General features: G+C 35.5%; 1 protein-coding gene and 1 long non-coding RNA gene across 5 annotated transcripts in view; one reads left to right on the forward strand and one right to left on the reverse strand.

Moving 5' to 3' along the window:
- hh (hedgehog signaling protein) overlaps positions 1 to 12,582 on the reverse strand; it is a 25,239-nt gene extending 12,657 nt beyond the window's left edge. Inside the window, exon 1 of the mRNA XM_035086812.1 lies at positions 11,221 to 12,582. Coding sequence (XP_034942703.1) covers positions 11,221 to 11,592 — 372 coding nt within the window. The 5' untranslated portion in view covers positions 11,593 to 12,582. The remainder of the gene's footprint in view (positions 1 to 11,220) is intronic.
- Positions 1,585 to 17,054, forward strand: LOC118069004 (uncharacterized). Of its 4 annotated transcripts, XR_004690564.1 has the most exons (13): positions 1,585 to 1,797; positions 1,866 to 2,663; positions 2,750 to 2,799; positions 2,882 to 3,088; positions 3,175 to 4,493; positions 4,583 to 5,232; positions 5,342 to 5,859; positions 5,966 to 6,360; positions 6,462 to 8,619; positions 8,694 to 9,872; positions 9,967 to 10,214; positions 10,945 to 11,351; positions 16,323 to 17,054. It is a non-coding gene; the product is annotated as an uncharacterized lncRNA (long non-coding RNA). The 4 variants fall into 4 exon arrangements; XR_004690563.1 differs by having other exon boundaries at positions 1,866 to 2,799; XR_004690562.1 differs by having other exon boundaries at positions 1,866 to 1,988; positions 2,061 to 3,088.
- Positions 17,055 to 20,374: the final 3,320 nt, after the last annotated feature.

Consider the following 20,374-nt stretch of genomic DNA (forward strand, 5'->3'; position numbering starts at 1 on the left):
CCTCGACCTCAAGTCCATAAAAAAATTATCAAACACATGCAACTATTATATTTTATTTTATGACGAATTTACTTGTTTGTTTATCGTATCCAAGAAAAATAATGACTTCTTTGATAAATGCCAGGCAAACATGAAAAATATTTCAATTTTCTTGTCACAGTTGACGAATTCATTGGTCACATTTGATTGTCCCATGTGGGTTTAGCTGATCAACAGAGAATGGCTTGAATAATAGCTTGATTGTGATCAACGACATGGGAATACATTGATGGATGATGAGTGATTTTTTTTTTTCTATTGACATGAGTTTCTTCCTTCCTACTAAAAACCCAAGTAACTAGGATGAATTTATAAGCCAATTTGTTATATAGCATGATGATGATGGAGACTGCAAAAATAGATTTTGAAATAATGCAATAGCACAATGACGAGAAGAAAGAAACAAGGTATAATGTTGAAGAGTGAGACAACCTTATACATTTTTCGACAAGGATGCAACAATAATAAAGCTAGGGGACTTGGTTATATGACTGCTTGTAAAATCTTACGAGGATCGTAACACGATGATGACGAATACAACCTCGTCTCCATATTACTGAGACTCCTAATGTAAGTGTTTTTCGACCTGTTGACTGTTCAAATGCATTAATATAAAAATCTATTTATAAATTTTTTATTTTTTCCAAATAAATATTTTACATATTAATGCATTTGCGAGGCAGCTCCTTTCAATGGGTTTTGATGATGGACATATTCCACGGTTTTTTATTTATTCTCTTTGTGAAATTTTTCAGAAATCGAATTTGCCTGAATGGAATTTTTGGAAAAAATTTTTGGATTTATGTATCCATATGTGTATGTATATAAGGAATGACAATCCATTTATGTGATGCTGTTTAAAACCTCGAGCGTGAATAATCCAGTCAGTTCAGGCGCGTAACTAATCGCCAAGCACAAATATTTCGGGTGTTGGAAAGTTCTTGAGCGTGCAAGAATCGCGCAGCGGGACTTGGAAACTCGAGGAGAAGATCATGCTAAAGAAGAGAAAGAGAATAAAAATAAAATGATGATAAAAATAAAAGGAGAAAAAGGTGATGGAAAAAGAGAGGAGGTCAAGAGAGAAATAAGGGTCTCTGTTTGCCTACAAGCGTGTCGCACGGTAGTTAGGTCCACTCTTCTACGGGCAAACGGCGTGCATAATTGCGCGCGAGCGAGGAATCTTCGTATAGACACTCTGTTTTACTCAACGTTTAAATGAAAAAGTCAAGAAGAGAATGGATTTGAAAGTTAAGATCTCACGATTGTCTCGAAGAATTTTACTAGATACTCGATGTTTTTTTTTAAATTGGATTTTTTTGTTAGAGAACAAACCCTAACCAATAAATTTGATGATTCATAATTGACAAAAATCATTACATTTAAATTTCACTCCAAAGTTAAATTATTATAAGAATTCATGCTTTGAATCATTTTTTGCATTAGTATTTACAGTTGATTTGATGGAATAAAATGTAAACAAAATTTTTCAACGTTTTGAAAACATAAAATTAGTTCAACAAATGTCGCCACATAGATGGCGTCTAATTGGAGCCATAATGGACTCCAATAATGATAGTTGATAAAAGTCGTCAACGTATGAGATTAAATTGATGACAAATTAATTATTCCTAGCTATCAGGGTAATTATTTGAGTGTATTAATTAATATTCAAACTAATAAGCTAGATAGGAATTTGAATTTTAAATGCATCGAAGATTTTGCAACGAATTTAATCAAATAAATGAATTAAAATATCAGGTAAGATCATTAACTTCAGTATTAAAAAATATTTATTAGTAATGAATATTAATTTAATTATTTTCTAGATATGTTACGTGCTTTTTCTTTCAAGAGACATAATGGGTTTAAGTAGCGATCAACCGTTTTAATGTTATTTCAAATGTGTTTTCTTTTGATGTCAAGCGTAAAATGTATTCGTATAATGTAAGGTTAGTCGGATAGAAATGATTATAGTGGTAATTAGATAATGATAAAATTGATTATTTGTGTTTCGATGAAAGGTAAATATATTTCATGTGTCAACAAAAAATTTTTTGATGTTATCTGAAACCGTTTAAAAAAGAAGCACAACAATGAAAATCCTCATGAATCAACGAGAGAGAATAAAAGACGACAGTTGGTGATAAAAATCTAGGATTCTTTTAAAGTAGTTTCGATACATACATGTGTATAAAATATGTACATGTGGATATATAATCAATGAGAAAATCTTGACTTTAAAGTCGGATGCATATATTGGGAAATTCGAGCAAAATAGCTTTCAGTCTGGGCTTTAAATATTTGTGCTGTACGATTAGATATACCAACTGAAGATTATTCACGCCTGGATCTATCCCTAGAATGACCAGATTCTTTTTAAAATTATTTAGAATCCGCAGCAATATGCAAGTTGGTATGTGGAACATGTTGGAGACTTAGAAAAGACATTCAAAATATTAACAGAAGTGTCGATTAGTCGCGGGTTGGAGGTATTTCCTCTACAGCTTCCAAAAACTCTCAACGGGGTGCTACTGTTACCATAAACATCAAGTGTTGAAGTGAGTGAGAAAGTGACATGGCAAAGGAAAAATAAAGAAACGGAAGGAAGGACGAATTAAATAAAGGTATAGACCAGGTCAGTTGTCTGGTAATCTCATTGTGGCTCTTCTATTGCGTAGTAATATTTTGCTGTCAATTGTTTACTCCGTAGCTAATCGACACCTTTCAACTGCTTTTAGAACATACTCAGTGATTTATCATGTAACTATTTGGACAGATAACTTTTTCATTTTTTTTAATCATTTTTTTTTTCTTTTTTGTTAGGAATCATTCTTTTTTTCAGCTTTACAATGTAATATTTTTCTATTCAACCTCATAACAAGCATTTAAAAGAAATGATAATAAATTGAAATATGAACAAGGCAAAAAAGATTGATGAAGATGACGAAAAATTTTTTTTTATAACTCTGAAGGATATCTTTTTATTCTAGACAATATTTTTGATGCATTTATCAATTGAGTAAATATCAAGTAGATAAATAATTCGGAAGTATGTAAAATTATCAATAAGATATTGGATGTTTCCTAATCTCACTATTTCCGTTAGATATTTTTTTCCCCAAATCTATTTTGCAGCTTGACCACCTCCACAGTGTGAGAAACTATTGATTACTTGAAAGCTAATAAAAAGTATAAAATATTTATCAACACGATAGGTGGAGATATTAAATAAATTAAAATAAATACGATGGAATGGAGTTGATAGCATTGGATAAATACAAACAGCACATAATATTAAAAAGGAAAAAAAAAATAAGAGAACATCTGGTAAGCGAGTGTGCTATCTTGTTATCATTTACAAATTTATATAACACTTGTAATAATTTGAATTTTCAAGCTCCATGCAAATGTTAATAATTTTTATTGATCAATGATATCATCTCAATTACTGGAACTGCTGACAAAATGATTTTCTATCATCAGTAATACAGATAATTTGACGATGAGAGAAAATTGATCGTGAACAAGATCAGGAGCAAGGTGAAGGCATAAAAAAAAATCGAAAGATGCAAGCTTAACGTGAGATAGCTCAGAGATAGTTTCCGGCCAATCGGCTCGTTAGCATCTTCGTGTTTCTACTGACGGGAACGATAACCGCTCGTTAACGGCGATTAAACGGCAAGCTAAACATCGACCACGCGAGACGAAACAATCTCAGAGGCCGCTTGGAAGCGCGATTAAAATAAACAACTTGCCAGTTTACTTACAAACTACTCTACATCTTTTTCTCTTTTCTTTTCTCACTCATCCCTTATTTAATCACCTTTATTCCTTTCTTTTAATCTATATTTATTTCACATCATTTGATGATTTTTTTGTATGCCAATAGATAGAATGCCATTTTTAAAATCATTGAGATAAGAAAAAAGGATCCTTCATAAATTGACATTGAAAGTGGTAATTTGCTCAACTTCAAAGAGAGATCAGTGTCGGCATTTAAAAGGCATTCGGGTCGTTGCTCCAGTGTTGCGAGCGGCTTCTAAGTAAAGTCAAAACGGAGGCTTTAACTCGGAGACTTTAAATAAGAAGAGAAGCAACACGCAAAGAAGAATGAGAAGGTGTATAACATGAGATATTTAATAAAAGAGAAGAAGGAAGACTAAGAAGTTGGCACTTTGTATTGAAAAAAAATCAACTATATATTATTTTTTTATCTCTTTTATGTATTCATATTTATTTATTTCATCCACTTTTCTTCTTTCTCTTAAAAATTTTCTATATATATTTTTTTTTCTTTCTTTCAGATCGATATTTGTCTGGCTTGTTAACGCCCCACAGTCTGAACAACACCAACCGATTACGTTTGTACTCATCCGCACGCACTTTTCTCTCAAGCCGTCTTTAACATGTAAGCCGCAAGTATCTAATATGGGGTCTCATCAACACTCACATAAGTAATAATTTACAACAAATATTGCTATTATTAAGGTGGCAGATGAATTGAAAATGCTTAAATAATTTTTCTGTGATTTTTATTTTATAGAATAACTTGACAGAGAGAAATTATAAGATAAAAAGTATATAGGATCTTATCGCTAAATTGGTGGTCCGAAAGGCGACGAAAGACGTCAAAGGTACAAGAAAACCATTAGCAGCCGCCATAGTCGGGGCAAGAAGTTAAATTAATTACTATGGTGCTCGGTGGGCCCGGAGAACGCGCGGTACGTCGCGAGGATACCGATGGTTTAGCCTTCACGTCGTTCTCCTTCTTATTCTACATCTTCTGTATACACATTCAGTCTTCACTGCATTCCGTCGCGTCCACTTAACGTCGAAGTTTTAAATTAGGACGATAAATAACAAGGCCACGACGGAATCTTTACCAGCCAGGTTTTTTTACCCCGTGCAAATCGTAGCTCTTTAGTCAACAAGTCCTCTGATGCTGCAACTACCACCAACTCAGACCAAATTCCAAGGATCTTATGGGCATGTAAACTGACCACTTGTACTCCGAAAAGTACTCTTGGTTTTTAGAAAACGTTGAGAATTTTTGAAAACTATTTATCTTTTTTCCTTAACTTCATTAAATTTAACTCCACCAAAAGTCAGAACTTTATGACAAATTAGCTGGAATGTACAGCAATTACTTAATAGCATAATGATGATGAAACAAGATTTGGAAATGGACCAGATGTAAGTATAAATTAAAATTTTTGAAGAAAATTCGTCCTTTAAAATGAATTATTGACTATTATATAAAGAATAGAACATTTTACTTAACTTGATGAATTAAAAATTCCAGAACAGAAGAACTTTGAATGCTTGGCATTATAACAAATCATTTGGAATGCTCTGCAATTAGATAACAATAAAGTAATGCTGAAACAAGGCTAGAGAATGTATCCGATGAATGTATAGATTCTTCAAAGGTAACGAGGTTTTCTAAATTGGTATTTAATACATAGCTGATGTTGATGCTGAGTAAAAAGATTCAACAAGTATGAAGAGAAGAAATAAGCTGTCTGTATACGTACTGGAGCGAAAGAGTTACTACAGAAGAAACAATCTCAGGTTGCCGTGAAAGGGTTATATAGCGTCATATCTATAATACATCTGGCCCTCAAGAAGAGCTTCGAGTATATATATGTATACACATATATTTTTATATATATATATATATATACATATAACTACTTGCCCCCTTGAATAGCAGGTTTGCTCTCTCTTGTTTTCTCCTCTGCTTCTGCCGGCATGGCGCCCTGCCTCCATTGTACCTACGCCCCAACTGAGGATCGATCTTCACGGCAATACAACCGCCACGTAAGCCATTGTTCTCGTGCTATGGAAATTAATTGAATTTATTTGAATAAAAGTATCCTTGGAATATTCATTGCAAAATATACTATTTTCCTTGGATTTTTTTCAGACAGTCACCACGACTATAACGGAGCAATAATTTATTTCCGTATGAATCATACTCCATACTATTTCTATAATTATGAAAGATTGATATTTTTAATATATCTTACCAACTTGATCGTGATTTAGTTACTTTGCCAAAGAGAAACTGGGGTGCATTACTTTGAATGTGATGCATTAACGAGGCTTGCTCTGTACCTACACTCTGGCTACAGGACAATGCACAATGGAATGTCGCCACATGAATTATACAGTTATTTATTTATATCAACTTAGAATCTGCAGTTGTATTTAAGTAGCGAAGAAACAAATTTTTCATGCAAGTTATTTTTAATACAACTTGGAGTACTAAGTATTCTGATGGATATTGGAACAGGATATGTTCATATCTATGATTTTGAAGTAAGTTAACATTTTTGATAATTATTAATTTGTTTAAAAATTAATTTACAAAAGGAAACGGTTATAGTATTTGATGATAAAATTTTCTTTCTCTTTGACAGTTTAAATTCTATTCATTGACATTAGGCTCAGTGTAAAGAGATAATGTTTGTCATGACATATGTGCGTAAAAGACAACGGACTCTGAAGCAAACCTATAAATTCTTCAACGTGAGTTACTGTGTTTGGACAAGAGTCAGGACAAGAGAAGAAGAAAGTACAGAGCACAAGATAATATGAACCCTGAATAATAATAGAAGGGAGAAAATTATTGATACATAAGGGTAAAGGATAATATGTATAAGAGTGAGAGAAAAAATAGTACACAGTGAAAAAAGAAAAAAATTAAGAATCATCAGTGACGTTCCTTTCCCACGTCGGTCATTGTCGACCTCAAACTGGTCATTGGATCCCGTCGGCTATGGAGGAAGGAAGTGGTCGCGAAGATCACTTTACAACAAGAGACAGCAACCACTTGCTGAACCCTGTCGCCCTAGTTCATAGTGGTTATTTCTTTTTTTTCCAATTTTATTTATTCCTCATGATAAAGCAAACTCGTCGACTATTTTTAATCGATGAAATAAATAAAAAACTTATTAGCAAAAGTTGTATGTCTTCCCAAAAGCTGATCGTGGGAAATAAATGAGCGGAATATTTTGTTCAAAAATTCTCGCTATCTTTATGGAATAAATGAGGCTAAAGGACACAAGATGCGATAGCAGCTCGAAGATGAAATATAATATACTGTGAGCATCAGGAAGAAGAAGCAGAAGAAGAAGAAGAAGAAGAGAAAAGGTCGGCCATGACGTTCTTTTGACCTGTTTGACCTTATGCGCACTTCTCACCGTGCATTATGGCGGCGGCTATAGGGCCTTCGGCCCTTCCTTCATCCTTTTTCTCGATGAGTCTCAACCAACCAGATTACATTTCTCTTCTGCCTTCTTCTTCAGTTCTCGCATAATCGAAGCTTTGCAAGAGAGAAATGCCAAAGTAGATAGGGACCCCTGGCCTTGCGGTTTCCATCTTCATGCACGTATCACTGCGTGCACAGCCTCGGGAAATTTAGTATAACGTGGTGTAAGATATTTTTTTGATGATGGAGACAAAATGAAGAGGCAAAAAATTGTCTTAAGGGAAGGACAAAAAAGAACGCAAGTGAATAATAAAAAGAATAGAGAAAAGATAAAAGCAAGGAGAAGCGGAGAGAATGAAGGCGCAGATAACTAGTTTGGATCCTAACGCGGTGTAAAACCGTTTTCGCCCTAAAAACTCGAACGGCCATCCCTCTTGAGCGGCCTTAATTAGCGGCGGCATGGTGAAGAGAAATTCTATAGACAAAGGGAGGACGATCAACTATATTGCCACTCGTTTTAATATACCTGCTTCTTATGGACGTCACTCAAAAGGACTCCTTGAAAAATCATTAGCAGACCTCATTCCTCATCGTTCATTCAACCAATTTAAATCAATTCTCACAGGCGTGATCGAGTTATATTGTAAAAAAATAATCTAAGAATAAATGTGACAAGGTGGAGAACTGTGTAATGGAGTCAGAACATTGTAAAGGTATGACATGTGATGACTGATGAATTACCTACTGAATAACGGACGTATATGATTGTAAAACGTACAAGAGATAGAGAATACTCTGAAGAAGCAAAATACATGGACGATACTCCCTGGTGATCGTACGGGGGTTCAACATCTACTACAGAGGCCCAACAGCGTTAATCCCCCGCTCATTAGTAACACGCCACGGACAGCTGACCATAAGTAACTCTGACATTCGAGCTGTTTCTCTCTTTCTTTACCCTTCACAAGTGATTCGACTCACGTCTTCGGCCTCCAACGCCTTGGTTTTTGCACACTTTGCAAAGCACGCGATAGCTTCACCAAATTCCACTTAATTTTTTAAAAATTATACAACAATAGAAAACGTACAATTTTCATTCCAAGGTTCTGCATAATTTGCTCTATACATCATAAGTCGAGATATCCAGTATCATCCAGACAAAGAAGTCAACTATCGATATAGAAAGAGAACATTTTTATGGATGTAAAATTTTGAAATCAAATAAAAATAATCTTTAGCAAAATTATCTTATAAACTATCAGTATTTTCTTGATAAAAAATGAAAATAAATGAGAATATACTTATTGAGCTTATCGCTAAAGTGTTCATTATGATAATCAACGAGGAAATAATTGCAATAAGAATTCGTAAGTTTAAATTGGTTTTTCTTTATGGATACATGAAAGATAAGAACATCATTAAAATTATTAATGTGTTTCAGAAGTCTGTAAGTGATGTCAATATCTAAATAAGTGGAATAAATTGATCGAGTGACCAGCAATCGTCTTGCAAGTGACTTGGGTGTGCTGCACGCATCACGCAAGGAAACTCGATAGTCGCACGTGGCAACACGTAATACCGTGTGTGCGCTTACGACCTCGAGAAAGAACGAGGGAATAAGAATATCAGAGTAAAAGAAATAAGACAAAAGCACCAGTCGATGACACCAATCGCCATCTCGTTATCGTACCTTTGCTATATGGGATACAATTCATCTTGTCTCGACTTCTCTTCCATGTCTAGTCACTTATACTGTGTATTATAAGGTATAAGATATCCCTGTTATAAAAAAAGTCATCGATGGGGCATCGATCGGGACCCTCCTTCAAGACAAAGGAGTCACTGACGTCATTCTAGAGTCGTCGAGTCGTCAGGCGAGAACCTGATGCTTTATAGTCCTTGGAAAGATGAGTGGCTTCATCGTACTCTTCCCTTTTTTTTATTTCCCCTCTCAATATTTTCCACCTTATTTTCTTATTTTCACTTTTATTAAACGTAACTCATACGTATTACAGGAAGTGATGATATCACAGTCCATTTTTTAAACATCTGTTATTTACTAAAATGATTTTTTAAATTGACATGAGTACACTTTTAAATCATCCAAGTATACACAAGGAAAATATAGATGAATATTATAATTATTATTTCGAGAAGTCTACTTAACTTAAAATTACATGGAAAAGGAGAATGTATACACGTTGATATAGTCATTTTCTAGGAACATATATTTCCTAAAGATGAGACAGGTCGCCAAGAGATCCTGTAAATATTGTTTCTGGGTTTGTTTACCGAGAATATTACTCTAAAACGTGTCTGTCTCTTTACTTTATCCTCATAGACAATTTGACAAAGCATTAAGTTAAAATATTTTCTCAATCAAAATTTGCTGTTAAAACTACACATATTTGCTCAATAACACCATCAGGACGAATCTTTGATTTTATTTCCGATGAATGTTAATCAATTTGTCAACGATTTTAAAAGTCAACCTGATATATAAAAATAAAAAAGAGAGAGTCAAGTAGTACTCTAGAATGATTGACGTAAAAAGTGACGATGACAACTAATATATTCCAAGTATTCTTATGCATAAGTATGGGATCTTTCTAATGTTAATGTAAGTATAAAAAATGTTAAATTGAATACCTTAAATACATATAATTGTTTTGTTTACTATTTACATCTATTTTATTTATTTATTTTTTTTTCAGGAAAGTAATAAATTTAATCGATAAATTATTGAATTATTGAAAATAAGAACAAAGATGAAAAATTAAAGGAAATTACTTTCTATAGTAATGTGTCTGTTCACTGATTTTATTTCAAGCCGCACCTGTTTCTTAAGATCTTTATTGTACTGGTAAAGAAGATAGAAAAGCATATCTCGCGATTTAAAACGCCGTCGGCGACGAAAAAAGAGAAAATGTTGGAAATAAAATTTAAATTCCATAAGACAAGAGTAAGTAATAAGATAATCAAATCTAATAAATTTTACTTTTTTGTCTATGCTTTAAGATAAAAAAAAAATAGTTGATTTTTTGAAAAATAATTTCAAGATAATAAATAGAATTTAATAACAAAAAAAACTTAGAAATCATTTTGAGAAGATACATTTAATAGAGTAAAAAAGGTAATCTGTCAAAGATTATTTCTAAAAATGTATAAAAATCGTCTTATAAGGGAGCATAATGGAAAAGATAAATCATCAAAATTTTATTAGCTGTAATTGGTGCATTTTTAATGTGCCAAATTAAACACTAGTTATAGCTGTCATAAACCTACCCACAATCACTTAGAGCGTGTAAGTTTTTCTTCCAACTGTTTGTTGTTATGGTATCATATATATGATCTTATGAGTAATGTGTTTAATGTTTAATAAAAGTGTTTAGGTGATTGTGAAAGAAAGGAAATTAAATGTTAAGTGAAATAAGATTTAAAGGAGTGTTTGAATTTACAAACATACAAATGGTTAAAGTTCACGTTTTATATTATGTCTTTTGGAGTGATAAATTTTCCCTCCCATTAAATTCATGTTGTCATACTCTTATTGTGTCAATATCATTTAGAATATATAGTTGTAACGACGTGAAAAGACTTGAAGTGATTTAAAAAAATATTGATCAAATAATTCATTATAAAAGTAAACAAACGAAAATGAGATATTTGAATAATGAAAATATTTTTCACAGGATTGAAATGATTTTTTTTTTAATGATGGAATGAGTTGTAAAGTAATCTACACAAATTGGAATACAAAAGATTAGTAATTCAGTAGTCGAGCAAGGTGCAAAGTAACGTATAAACAGCAATAAATGCACTATGAATAAAATGCTAACGAGCGGCAGTATAAACAGATAAGCTTTAAACCCACGCATCTTGCTCATGATGTAGTCAAGTCAGTAAACACATAAGTTAACTAAAGTGTGTTTTAAAGAGTGAATCATTGAGTGAAATGGATTCATCACCTGGGTCATGAGTCTGTCGGCTCCGGTCCCTTCTTCATCTTTGAAGATAATGTCAGCATTGTAATTAGGTACCAGATTTCTGAACCTGGAATCGTGTCGTGACACACGACCCTCAGGGAGTCCACTAGCAGGTAAAGTATTTTCACTAACATTAGGCACGTGTTGTTTAAAAACAAGGGGTGTGAGCTTTCGTAAAATAGGCCGCCGTCCGCCACCCCTTCCAGGACCACAAGCTAAAACACCGGGAGTATCTAGCGCCGGCAGCCAAAGAGTTAGCAAGATAACAAGGAGTATTCTTGGTGGTGGCCTTTTTCGTTGATGATGTTGCCGCAGGTATGAGACCGGCCGCGCCGAGCCTCTTTGGTGCACCATAATCACGTGGGTGCGGTTACCACTTTCGGCCAACGACAAAGTTGACTCAATTGATATGAACTCCAAGGTGTCGAAAACGACAACCTTTTGCCTCTAGCCTCACTCACGACTAACCATAACCAGGGCATCACACCCCGATGTATCAAACATTCAACACTCTCTCTCGTATCTTCAACGACGAATAATAATACACTTCCGGTTAATAACACTTGTAATTGTAGTCACGAAAATTACCCCTCCTGACAACATCACCACATCACCCTTAAAACAATTAACTGTCACCCCACCAATCACTGTTTACGCGATTATTAGATAATAATTATGACGATAATAATTGACGTAGATATACCGGTCGAACACGACATATAAATACAATTGACGTTTTCCTCACGGACTGGTGGTGGGAAATGCACGCTTTGGCAGACAGCAATCACGTTTGGACAGCAAACTCAAAGCATAAGCTTAGACCGGGCCGAGCCAGGCTGGGCCTAGAATCCCCACCCGCGCTTCCTAGTGGTCCCCGCAACTGTGATCAGTCTCGCGGTCTCCCACCAGCTTCTAGGACCGGTGACGTCATGTTTGAGGGTGCTCGTGGATTGGTCGTAGGCGTGTCCGGTGGTCCAACTAAACGAGGACAGGTGCGAGGACCCTAGAGGAAAGCTCCACGAGCTGCTCTCTTTCACTCTGACACTCGCGAAATCACCCTTCTTTGCTTCCTTCAACTCCTCTCGCTCATTCCCTTCCTCTGGATCCTCTCGATCCCTACTCTTGAGTTGCTTTCGACCTCGCGTGTGCGTCGACTTGTTTCTTCTTGCTCACGCTCTGGTCCTTCCTTCACGTCCGGTCTTCCTATTCTTACTCGCACACTAAAGGTTCTTTCAATGCAACCTGATAGAAATGACTGCAGAGTTTCAATCACAAATACTCGCTTGTTATTGATCAAGTTGAATAATGAAAAACTTGGCCGATGAAGAACTTCCCTCGACTGGCCGTGAAGACATACGACTGACGACTGATATAAACTTACCATTTTCGCTTCTGTCACGCGCTCTTTTACTCCCAGTTAGTACATCAAGATAAGATACTCCCTTGTAGTATAGCAAGACTGTCAAAGTATTGTGCGGGTCGTTGACGCAAATTGGTGTTCCTACTTGGCTGATAATCAAGTCTTATCTTGGTGTTACAATTCCATTCTTATCCTGATCAGCTATATTTGTAATACTATACAATGTATGATAGTAGTAATATCTATGCGCGTATATGAAACTGTTATCGATTGAATTTTTATCAATTTCTCAAGTGATCTTGAATGGTAATAAGATGACTTTTCTGAATTGATTCTTGAATCATCCATAATCTCGTCATAAATGATGATGAGCTTATAACATAATATGCAAATCACCTTATATTCAATTATCCACTAAAAAAGTATATAAAATATATGAATACATATATTGATATTGTTACAAGGTAGAAAGCTCTTGTTATGAAATTTACTTGCAGACAATTTACCTTGACTAATAAGAATTTATTCATTCTAAAGGTATTATAAAAAGATCAATAGCCTGAAAATGAGCTTTTATAACTTGACTTTAAATGGCTCAAGATAACAAAACAAAAACAACAATATAAATGTAACGGAGATTGCTAAGGATCTTGAAGATTGCAGGTAACTCGATTCAAGTAGGGGGTTCAATCTCATCCACACACCCATATGATGATGACCAGTGACGGCGTCGAGAGACTGGTAACGCACGAAAGCATAATGGACGACTCAAATATTTATCATTGGCCACGTAATTTGAGGTGCGTTTAGCAAACGCGCGGATGTGAGGGAAAACAAACAAGGCGGCGGCATTGGAAGAGACGGCGGTAGAAGCGACTGAGAGACGAACATCGACGTACAACAGCAGCTCTGAGCGCACACACCAGCAGAAGTAGCGGCAAACCATGCTACGGGAGGAAAGAGGAAAGTCAAACTGGCGGAGAGAGGCGGAAAGAGTGGTCTCAAAGAGACCGACATGGGGGCCCAGAGGGGTCCTGTGAGAAGGCACAAACCCCAATAATAGCACCAGAATTTATATACCTGCACGAACACGGTGGAATGGGCCCGGGACTCTCTTCTGGGTTCTTCAGGTATGGCTCTTTAACGGGTACCAATTGGGTGCTTTCTTCCTTCTTCCTTCTATCTATCGTCTCCATTGATATCTAACTTTTTTAGACTTTTCCTTCATTCTTGATTCATTTATCATCTATATCACCAACTCTTTCACTCTATTTTCACATCAAAAATATTCCTCTTGGTTTCTTTATTTCATCTATTTTTAAACTTTCAGAAGTACACCGATCACGTTCCTGGTGTCGACGGTCCATGAAGAAATACACCAGCACCGTACGTGGAGCATATAGAGGCTACCTATCATCCATCACTGTGAAGATTCAAAGCCTTCGCCATCCAATCGGTAGAAGACCGACCACATCGTCGTCGGCGGCGGCGTCTGTTCTCGCAGGATGCCGAAGCCAAATATTGTGAAAGGTCTAGAAAAGGTTTGAAATATATGAAATAGATTTAGCGCTGCATGCCACCGTCAGATGAGATAGGTATATAGACAGCCGGTGTTTAAGAATGAGGTGGACAAAGATCGTTTTGAGATCTTTAGACCTCAATGGTTACACGAAAAGTGATATCCCTCCTTTTAGAAGAACATCAAATACTGAGTCATGAATTATTAATTTACATTTTAAACACTTTTGAGGTAAAACTTTTACTATTAAATATTGATATTATTAATTTAAAAAACAAAAAGAAAGGAGAAAAGAAGAAAATGCATCTTCTTTTTTTATTGTTTAATTTATTTTAATTTTCAATAAACATTTGCAATATACTTGAAGAGTATTTTATGTCCATTTAGAAATTTCTATATGTATGCGTGTATACATGAACTTGAAGAGAGTAAAAAAGAAAGAAGATCGTTCGAACGAGAGATCGAGTAGGCTCTTTAACAACTGGCGGCTCTTTGAACTTGGTTCTCTCTGCGGCACGAGGAGCCATTTACATTTTACATGCAAAAATACAGTTTATGGCCCGGGCCAATCATCGCGCAAACCTCATTCCGCGGTCTCACACATGCTCTTTTACTTATTATTGTTTTTTTCATGCACTTGATTTAAAAAAAAATTTTTTTTTTTCAATCTCCAGTGTGTATGAGCGAATATACGCAAATGAAGGATATATATTTCGCCTTGATGTGTAACTCGACACATACATCGTTGTCTGTAATCATGCAAATCGTAATTCCCGACACTCAGCTTATTAATCCGAGTACCCGACACATGCAGAAATAAAGAAGAGAAATGTAAGATAAGGGGTGAAGGGATCCATGACTCGTAAGTTAACACGTGGTCGTGGCAAGAGTACGAATGAGAGAATAAGATAGAGGAGAAAGAAAAAGAATGCGAAAGAAAGAACAACGTGGTAAAGAAGAAGAGCGAGTGAAGAAAAGAGGGTATAGTGAACGTGCGCGTAGCTGAGCAGGTCTCAGAAGCAGAGCTCAGAAGCAGAGCTCAGGAGCAGACCACACAGGACGCGGCACGCGCGCGCTCTACCGGGTGGTCAAGCACATGTCCCGTTCGGGAATACTCGGGTGTTTACGTAGATATTCGAGTATGATCGGTTCGTCCTGGTGGTCGATCTTAGCCGAGGCCACACAGATCGCGCACGCGCGAATGCTTCCTGGGTGGCATTCGCTTACCGGCCGGCCTGCCAGCAAGACTAAAATACTTCTCGTGGTAGCTTTGCTCGCGAGCCACTCTACAACCTGTTAGTGTCGGGGATCTTGGTATTATTCCCCACTACTGGCCACCTTGTACCTTGGTGAAAGAGAAAGAAAGTTGACTGCAGGTGAGTGAGAAACAGAGTGAGAGAAAGCGACAGGTCTCTCGCTTATACTTCTCCCTCCATTTCCGTCGCCTTGACACGAACCCGCCTGGACCTGTGAGCCCCTACAGCATCACGAGCTTCTAATAAGATTCCAATTTGTCAATTAAGGGGAGGACGGGCTCTCCCTACACCTAGTTCTCTCACTCGTCTCATTATAAGAGACTAGTGTGTTCGTCACTCTAATATGCTCATTCACTTTTCCACTATGACGCGTACCTTATCGAATACCTTTCATTTTTTTATCTTTATTCTTCTGTCGGCACGAGTGGCACGTATCATAAGTTTTGTTTTCTCCAATCAGGCCCCGGATCGAATTTCCGGTATTTCACGGTTGTAAAAATTTCGTGGCGCTTCTTTTTTTTCTCTTATCCTCTTCAGTCGGCAAGACTTATCGTCATTATCGTTTCTCTTCATTTTGCGGTTCTTTTTTTCAATTTCACTTTAACGCCGCATCAGACTTTATATACATTCTGTATCCATACATGTGTACTAATACCTCTACATATGCTTATTCTACTACTGATAGTAGTGCCATCACATAAGAGTTAATCGTTGCATATATAAAACACTACAGCTAACCACGACATTTTATTGCATGTCATATGCAACGTCATTACATACTTGAGATCAAATAATGAGCTTCCACCCAGCTGTTTTTAACTTTTTCCTACATAAAATACTCTCTTCCTTTTTTTTTTTACGCCAATCAACCGTTTATAATGTTTAAAATAGAAAATTTACTAGTCACCATGCATATCTTCAAACTTCTAACAAACGTTTTCTATTTCAGGAAAAAATTACTAGGATGTTTCTGGAAACAGATACCATACAGGAGGCAATCGATTCGTCAACAAAGTATAGAAAATCATCAAGAGAATAGAGACTATGCACAAAACGTCTCATGTTCAACGCGCTTTCTACGCGCTGCATCACACAGGTCCAGCGCGCACGTCGTTCGTTTCTCCTCGTTTTTTGTTTACTCACCAAGCGAACTGGTTTTGCGGTTATACGCTCTCCGCACACACTACATTCGACATTCTCTCTCCCGCACGCTCGCTCACATCGTTGTCCCTCTGGGAAACAGAACCAGCTATTTTCGGGTACGCAAATAACGAGACACTGAATCTTGTTTCGATGATGTTTGATGGCACTGTTACCATCAAATTCTAATGTTTATTCGGAATACAAAAAAAAAAATTAGCTACAACTTGGAAGAATTTATAGATGTTTTTATAAATCACAAAGTCAATCACAACTACACATAAACGGTTTAGTATGATCTATAAGTCCTTTACACGCAGAGACAAAGGAATGGTCTCTTCTTTCTCCACTTTGTATGATAGCTCCTTGTGCTCGATTCGCAACATCCACCTTGACTCCCGCGATCCTCCCTAGTCCATTCTCTCCACCATGTACCGCAAAGAGAGAGCCAGAGGGAGAAGAGAAAGGCACAGGAAAAGAGGAACAATATATGGTATATATATGAAGAAAAAGAACTATAAAGTTTTGGAGAGCTAAAGGAATAGGCCATTCCACTTATACGCTGCTCAGATTCAATTAACTCTCCACCTTCTTCACTCTGTGTTTCCCATCTTGAATTTACCTCTTCCTTCTCAGTTCTCACTGCCTCTTTCTCTTTCACTCATATTCTGTGTGTTGTCTGAAGGGACAAATTCATCAAAAAAGATAACTTACCGTTCTTTTAGTTTAAAAAAGAATTATTTTTTCATTTTTGCGATTCATCAATATAATCATCTGTTACAGATATATGTGATTATCGACCAAATAGTTTCATCGATATTTTTGAATCTAAAAAGTATATATTTGCTGAAAAAGCAACTTATAAAAGCCAATGCCGACGAATTCTCCAAGTTAAAATCAGGAGTCTCGATGGATGTAAAGATGCGGAGAGTCGAGAGGCCAAGGGGAAGAAGATCTCGGGTCTGATCACGTGAGAAAGCGGCTCTGCATGCGATAAGAGGGTAAGAATCCTCACGCCTGACGGTTTCGAGCTTGGGTTTTATACGTTGACACTCGAATTACACGCTGGGCTCGATGCATTGGATGTTAAGAAAAAGACAACATATCAAGAGTGTATATAAATAAAATTTAAAATTTGCAAAAAGCTCTTTTTAAAATTAAGAAAATTTTCTAACATATCCTAAGGTAACTTAACCAATAGAATAACATTATTTTAAAAATGAACAAATTGTTTAAACTATGAAAAAAAAAAACAATTAAATATTCTTTAGTTTTCAGATTCAACGTCAAGTTTGAAATTGATTGAATCACATTGAAAAAAATGTAAGGAAAATTATTTTTTGAATTAAAATAATAAAAGCAATGTTGGTGATGATGCTACATGATGCAATGGCAAATAATCTTTTTTATTATAAATATTAAAAGAAATATTTTAGTAATATCGTATGCTATGAGCAGATTTCTATAAAATGATAATAATCATATTACTAAAAAAAAAATATTTTTTAACATAAAAAGGAATATCACAAATAAATTACAATTCTTTTAGAAATGTATTAACAATAGATATTAGTAATATTACTACCAAAAGAATAGAAAAAGTATTTTTTCTAATCAGCTAAATGTTTAAACTTCTTCAGTGTCTTGAATTTTCAATGTAAATACTCATTTAGATACTGTTGTTAGCATGATAGTCTCCTTAAGTACATAGTGTAGAGATAAATTTAACCATCAACTACTAGTAGTAATTGATATTGTTTTAAAAAATATATAATATCATTAGGTAATGAATACTAGATAATAACTTGTCTAATAAGATTGAATTTTTGGAGTAACTTTAATGAATTCAACTCCATTTATTCTTGAATAATAAATTAAAGTCTTGATCAATTATGAAGCTTCTTTAACAGTAATATTCACACGCAAATTTATCAGAGTATATGTTATAGTATGAAATGAAAACCGGAATTACATCGTATTAAGTTTTATTTATCATTGACATAAGACTTTTTATTTATGAGAATGATAATGATTCATATATTGCTTGTTCGTCGTTGAAATAACGTATGGTAAAACGGTTGCTGGTAGAATCAAGTTTAAACACGCGAAATGCATTGAATCTTTGTAAAAGAGGAAGAATATAAAAGACATACTACGTATAGTCGTACGCACGAATGCGTCACACGTCCGGAACCGTAGCTAATAACGTGTCGGATTAATTGTGCGATCTTGGCGTGAAAGTCGTAAAGTCGAGACGATGCAGGGAATTTCATTGCTGCGCAGATTCTACTGGAGTTCTTGAGGTATATAGACTTTTTCTTTTATGTTTGACTAGTTGAGAATTATTTTAAGCGTATAATCTTTATTCAACATTCAAATTTAAACAATCATCATCTAATTTTATTTCACAGGTAATAGACATAAGCTTTTTAAAGGATGAAGGAAAAAAATTTGACATTCATTTGATAAGAATACTATTGGGAGATGCTAAGTATTCAACGACATAATATCTTGAAGTAGTCCAGATAATTTGGGATGTTGCAAACTATTAGAGAGTAGAAGCGAAATCACGAGCTAGAATTGCGGAGGAAGAACGAAGCTCGATACAAGAGGAGAGCCAGACTCTCAACAAGAGAGTGTTCGATCCTTCTTTACTCTCTCACTCTTTTGGTTTCCCACGAGAACCACCGCCGCCGCCTTCTGGAATGTCGCTCTCTCCTCTATCCCCTCGGACCCCTGAGTTACTCAGATGGAGTCCAATAGCTTTTATTCTCTTGCTCTCGTTTGTTTCACCTTATCCTTAACTCTCTCAGGCATTCACTCTCTTTACCCTTTGAGCTCTCACGATATTCTTCTTCTCCATCTTCGAGAGACTTAACGGGGTGTGCGGATTGCATCTTTACTGAGAAGAAGAATGAGGGTGCGAGGGCGGATTCATCATCAAAATGGTTAATAAGAATCGACGGTTAATTTAGAATATAAATAATCAATAAACTTATTATTTGGTGGTTTCGAGGAAAAGACATATTACAGCTTTTCATTTTCAATTGTATTTGGGTTAATATTTTTTCCCAACCTTATTCATCTATTTAAGTTTAAAGGTACCGCACGATGATGTGTCTCACATGTAGATGGAATTTTGTAGAAAAAGGGAAGTTTTAGAGGTGCGGTGATGAGGCGAGAGATTTATGACTCTCAAGGTGGTTATGAATGGGATTCTTTTATTAATGGACCTCGAATTTCACGTTTGGACTTGCCCACGGCCCGTGACTAATTTCTTTACTAATTGTTTAAGTCGCCTCCATTACAACTATAAGCATTTGTAGTTTCACACTCTTCATATGTGGTGAAAAAAAAAATATCATCTGTAAGATAAACAAAAAGAGAAATGCTAAAAAATAAAATTAGATTGTGTAGAACAAAGATTATGTATGTATTCATGTCTTAACATGTAAAAAACAAAGAAAGTGATGAGAACAGAGTGACCGAAACGTCCGGATTTTATTGGTTTCTCGAAGAATCGAGAGCGCACTGCATACACAGGGGAGTAGAATAAATTGCAGCGACGATCCTCACGACTCGATCTAATCGCTGTTTAAACGAGTCAGGGCAAAATATTGTTGCGACAAGCCGCTCCATTGTGTTGTGTTTTTGTATCTTTTTTTCATTTTTGTTTTATTTTACATTTACATTCTTTTTTTTTTTCTTTTTTCTCTCGTCAGTATATTTTTTCTCCTTCCTGCACCTTCTTGAATCTCCCATTACACTTCTGAGTTAATAATAATGACAGTTTACACATTGCTACCTAATGTTTACATTATACAATGGTAATAAGGTGATTACTATAAGCACGATTATTTA

Source organism: Chelonus insularis, unplaced genomic scaffold, assembly GCF_013357705.1.
Source record: "Chelonus insularis isolate UGA/USDA-ARS -01 unplaced genomic scaffold, ASM1335770v1 contig_404_pilon, whole genome shotgun sequence".
Taxonomy (NCBI): domain Eukaryota; kingdom Metazoa; phylum Arthropoda; class Insecta; order Hymenoptera; family Braconidae; genus Chelonus; species Chelonus insularis.